Source organism: Rhinopithecus bieti, unplaced genomic scaffold, assembly GCF_001698545.2.
Source record: "Rhinopithecus bieti isolate Rb0 unplaced genomic scaffold, ASM169854v2 scaffold_2032, whole genome shotgun sequence".
NCBI classification, from domain to species: Eukaryota; Metazoa; Chordata; class Mammalia; order Primates; family Cercopithecidae; genus Rhinopithecus; species Rhinopithecus bieti.
Window position 1 is genome coordinate 382 of NW_016803547.1, and position 5,188 is coordinate 5,569.

At 59.9% G+C, this 5,188-nt stretch overlaps 1 protein-coding gene across 1 annotated transcript in view; it reads right to left on the reverse strand.

Annotated features, from left to right (window-relative positions):
• Nucleotides 1-852: 852 nt before the first annotated feature.
• Nucleotides 853-5,188, reverse strand: part of LOC108539575 (mucin-2-like) — a 23,300-nt gene continuing 18,964 nt past the window's right edge. The window contains exons 29-31 of the mRNA XM_017888391.1: nucleotides 4,469-4,514; nucleotides 1,780-4,314; nucleotides 853-1,047 (exon numbers count right to left, since the gene is read on the reverse strand). Coding sequence (XP_017743880.1) covers nucleotides 1,998-4,314; nucleotides 4,469-4,514 — 2,363 coding nt within the window. The 3' untranslated portion in view covers nucleotides 853-1,047; nucleotides 1,780-1,997. The remainder of the gene's footprint in view (nucleotides 1,048-1,779; nucleotides 4,315-4,468; nucleotides 4,515-5,188) is intronic.

Below are 5,188 nucleotides of genomic sequence, written 5' to 3' on the forward strand. Positions count from 1 at the left end.
TACACTCCACCTTCACGATCTCCACCGTGTTGTTGTACTTGCACGTGGCCATGAAGCAGTCGCACAGCCACCAAGTCTCGTTCACCTGGGGGCAGGAGGCCAGGGGTGGTCAGTGGGACCGGCACAGGACGGGGTGGTCTGTGCTCGGGAGGGGCGGGTGCTGAGCCAGGAGGCTGGAGGCCGAGGTGGCTTCCAAGGACCTCACTGCAGCCAGCCACCTTGCCAGGCACGGCGGGGCACGTCAGGGCACGGTGAAAAGGTGGAGGGCCTGGCAGACCCCGCACCCAAGGGGCTGCAGGAGGCCTCGGCCCTCAGATGACCAGCAGGAAGTGGTGCCTGGGGCCTTGGGTGCCCGGACATGCCGCGCTCAGTGCCGTGGGGACAAAGCCACCTGCAGCCCACTGACCTGTCTGGGAGGATCAAAGTCTGGGCACTCGTAGGGCTTGGGGGACGTTGTCTTGGAGGGCGTGGGCGTCGACTTGGAGGGCGTGGGCGTTGGGGAGGGCGTGGATGGGCAGGACCAGTTATAGATCTCCAAGGTACAGTTCAGTGAGCAGTTCACGAAATAGCAGGTGTTTCCGAGTGTGCCATTGTACACCACCTCACCTGCGAAGGGAGACAGACCCATGACCACACCGTCCAGAGGCAGGGCTAGCTGCTGGACCGCACGGAGGTCCCCACAGAGGCCACCCGAGGGAAGCTATGCCCTGGACACAGCCACCCTCGACAGCTGCCGCCTCCTGAGACGCTCCCACAGCGATCTCAGCCCTGTCGCCTGACCCACCGGTACATGCCGGGGCCAAAACCAGCCTCGGCCGCCCGAGCCCAGGATGTGAACAGCCTGAGCACCTGGTGCGTAGTAGGTGTCGTTCAGGACACAGCATTTCAACTGGGTGGAGATGGACACCGTCGGGCCTGTGGTCGTGATGATGCTGAGTGTGGAGACTGGGGTCGGCGTGGAGGTCCAGGCGCTGGTGGTGGTTGTCTGCACAGTGCTGGGGGTGGTGGGTGAAGATGACCCGATCGTGGTACTGTGAGTGAGGGTGCCTGTGAGAGCAGGAGACACCAGTGAGGGCTGAGACATTGCACATCTCAGACACCGCAGGGTCCCAGCTGCCACTCCCCAGCTGCAAGGGAGCCAGACAGCCAACCGGGTCACAGAACTAGAGGACCAGGGCCTTGCCCCCACCTCCCAGGTTCTGAGTCACCAGGCAGGGTGGAGCAACAGGGCCAGCATCACCACAGCCGAGTGTCACGAGAGCCCATAGATGACCTGGTGCTCCAGCAGCAACACAGCTTGCTGGCCAAGCTGACTGCCAGCAAGAGTTGTCCAGAAGGCACTGGCTGTGGCACGCTGTCTGCCGGAAAGAGGCCCCGAGGAGGGGGTATAGCCAGAAGCAGGAGGACCTGCAGGCACCTCACTGGCAGCCTCTCTCTGCCCCCCAGCCTTGGTGGGCTCCCACAGCACCACATCACACAGCAGTGGGCCCCTGAAGAAGGCTGTCCTATGGCCGAGCGGGGTAGCCTTTGGCCCCACTGCCCAGCACTGGCTACTGTCAGCGGCTCCTAAGAAGGCCGTCATATGGGCAAGCAGCGGGGTGGCTTTTGGCTTCACTGCCCATCACTGGACAGTGTCAGCAGCTCCTGCCCACATAGTAACCATGCTTGGTGGGCAGAGAGGTGCCCAGAACCTGCCTTGAGCCTTCCTGGGACAGTCCCGCCTGGCACAAGGGGAGGGGGAAGCATCCCAGGCTGGAGGAACCAAGCAGCTCTGCTTACCTGGAGGGGCCGTGGTGGTGCTAGGCGGTGGAGACGGCGTGTGGCTTCCCGTCGTGGTGGCTGTAGGTGACGTGGGTGTGGAGGGTGGGGCCGTGCTGGTCGTCTCAATAGTAGGTGGTGCAGTACTCAAAAGGGTGGTTGACTCCGTGGGAGGGGAAGAGGTGGACTGAGATATCTGAGGAGTTGAGGACTCAGGTGGGGGTTTGGATGTGGTTGACTCAGAAATGGGTGCTGTGCTTGTGGGGCTGGGGGGCTCCGTGCTTGTAGTGGTAGGTGTTGGGGTTGATGTCACCAGAGTGGTGGTGGTGATGGGTGTCGAGGTTGGGGTCTGTGTGCTGGTGGATGTTGGGATTGGTGTCTCTGTGTTGGTAGGTGTTGGGGTTGGGGTCTCTGTGGTGGTGGTGGTGGGTGTTGGGGTTGGGGTCTCTGTGGTGGTGGTGGTGGGTGTTGTGGTTGGGGTCACTGTAGTGGTGGTGGTGATAGGTGTTGTTGGAGTGGTTGGGGTCTGTGTGCTGGTGGGTGTCGGGGTTGGAGTCTGTGTGCTGGTGGGCATTGGGGTTGATGTCACCGAAGTGGTGGTGGTGATGGTTGTCGGGGTTGGGGTCATTGTCGTGGTGCTGGTGATGGGTGTCGGGGTTGAAGTCTGTGTGCTGGTGGATGTTGTGGTTGGGGTCACCGTAGTGGTGGTGGTGATGGATGTCGGGGTTGGGGTCTGTGTGCCAGTGGGTGTTGGGGTTGGTGTCCCTGTGTTGGTAGGTGTTGGGGTTGGGGTCTCTGTGGTTGTAGGTGCCGGGGTTGGGGTCACTGTAGTGGTGGTGGTGGGTGTTGGGGTTGGGGTCTCTGTGGTGGTGGTGGTGGGTGTTGTGGTTGGGGTCACTGTAGTGGTGGTGGTGATAGGTGTTGTTGGAGTGGTTGGGGTCTGTGTGCTGGTGGGTGTCGGGGTTGGAGTCTGTGTGCTGGTGGGCGTTGGGGTTGATGTCACCGAAGTGGTGGTGGTGATGGTTGTCGGGGTTGGGGTCACTGTCGTGGTGGTGGTGATGGGTGTCGGGGTTGAAGTCTGTGTGCCGGTGGATGTTGTGGTTGGGGTCACCGTAGTGGTGGTGGTGATGGATGTCGGGGTTGGGGTCTGTGTGCCAGTGGGTGTTGGGGTTGGTGTCCCTGTGTTGGTAGGTGTTGGGGTTGGGGTCTCTGTGGTTGTAGGTGCCGGGGTTGGGGTCACTGTAGTGGTGGTGGTGGGTGTTGGGGTTGGGGTCTCTGTGGTGGTGGTGGTGGGTGTTGTGGTTGGGGTCACTGTAGTGGTGGTGGTGATAGGTGTTGTTGGAGTTGTTGGGGTCTGTGTGCTGGTGGATGTTGGGGTTGGAGTCTGTGTGCTGGTGGGCGTTGGGGTTGATGTCACCGAAGTGGTGGTGGTGATGGTTGTCGGGGTTGGGGTCACTGTCGTGGTGGTGGTGATGGGTGTCGGGGTTGAAGTCTGTGTGCTGGTGGATGTTGTGGTTGGGGTCACCGTAGTGGTGGTGGTGATGGATGTCGGGGTTGGGGTCTGTGTGCCAGTGGGTGTTGGGGTTGGTGTCCCTGTGTTGGTAGGTGTTGGGGTTGGGGTCTCTGTGGTTGTAGGTGCCGGGGTTGGGGTCACTGTAGTGGTGGTGGTGGGTGTTGGGGTTGGGGTCTCTGTGGTGGTGGTGGTGGGTGTTGTGGTTGGGGTCACTGTAGTGGTGGTGGTGATAGGTGTTGTTGGAGTGGTTGGGGTCTGTGTGCTGGTGGGTGTCGGGGTTGGAGTCTGTGTGCTGGTGGGCGTTGGGGTTGATGTCACCGAAGTGGTGGTGGTGATGGTTGTCGGGGTTGGGGTCACTGTCGTGGTGGTGGTGATGGGTGTCGGGGTTGAAGTCTGTGTGCTGGTGGATGTTGTGGTTGGGGTCACCGTAGTGGTGGTGGTGATGGATGTCGGGGTTGGGGTCTGTGTGCCAGTGGGTGTTGGGGTTGGTGTCCCTGTGTTGGTAGGTGTTGGGGTTGGGGTCTCTGTGGTTGTAGGTGCCGGGGTTGGGGTCACTGTAGTGGTGGTGGTGGGTGTTGGGGTTGGGGTCTCTGTGGTGGTGGTGGTGGGTGTTGTGGTTGGGGTCACTGTAGTGGTGGTGGTGATAGGTGTTGTTGGAGTGGTTGGGGTCTGTGTGCTGGTGGGTGTCGGGGTTGGGGTCTGTGTGGTGGTGGGTGTGGGGGTTGATGTCACTGTAGTGGTGGTAGTGATAGGTGTCGAGGTTGGGGTCTGTGTGCTTGTGTGTGTTGGGGTTGGTGTCACCGTAGTGTTGGTGGTGATAGGTGTCGCTGTTGGGTTCTCTGTTGTAGTAGGTGTCGGGGTTGGGGTCACTGTAGTGGTGGTGGTCGACATTGGGGTTGGGGTTTGTGTGCTGGTGGGGGTTGTTGTGGTCACTGTAGTGCTGGTGGTGATGGGTGTTGGGGTCAGAGTCTCTGTGGTGGTGGGTGTCAGAGTTGGAGTCTCTGTGGTGGTGATGGTTTTGGTGGGTGTTGAGGTTGGGGTCTCTGTGGTGGTGGTTGTCATGGTCGTGGGTTGGGTGATACACTTACAGCACTGAACGTTCATCTCATAGTTGAGGCAGAAGGGCATAGGAATGACCCCACCTGGCTTTTGGTCTTCATTTTTGCATACTAGCCCCTCAGGGACGTCACACACTACTGTTTGTCCAAGCTGTCCAATGGGAACATCAGGATACATGGTGGCTCTGCAAGAGATGTTAGCTGCCCATCCTGGTTCACAGATGTCTCCAATCAATTCCGTATCTCCACCTGGTTTGTTAAAGTCAGGTTTTCCAGAATCCAGCCAGCCAGTCCAATTGCAGACAGGCACGCATGGGGTAGTAGGGGTAGTAGGGGTTGTCGTTGAGAATGTTGAAAATGCAGAAGTAGTTTTTGATGGAGGGAGAGTAGTAGTTGTTGGAGGGATGGGAGTGGTGGTTGGTAGAGGGCTGGGAGTGGTGGTTGTTGGAGGGCTGGGAGTGGTAGTTGGTGAAGGGGTGGTTGTGGTTATTGGAGGGCTGGGAGTGGTGGTTAGTGGAGGGGTGGTTGTGGTGGTTGTTGGAGGGCTGGGAGTGGTTGTTGGAGGGATAGGAGTGGTGGTTGGTGGAGGGGTGGCCGTGGTGGTTGTTGGAGGGCTGGGAGTGGTGGTTGTGGTGGTTGTTGGAGGGCTGGGAGTGGTTGTTGGAGGGATAGGAGTGGTGGTTGGTGGAGGGGTGGCCGTGGTGGTTGTTGGAGGGCTGGGAGTGGTGGTTGTGGTGGTTGTTGGAGGGCTGGGAGTGGTGGTTGGTGGAGTGGTGGTTGGTGGAGGGGTGATTGTGGTGGTTGTTGGAGGGCTGGGAGGGGTGGTTGGTGGAGGGGTGGTTGTGGTGGTTGTTGGAGG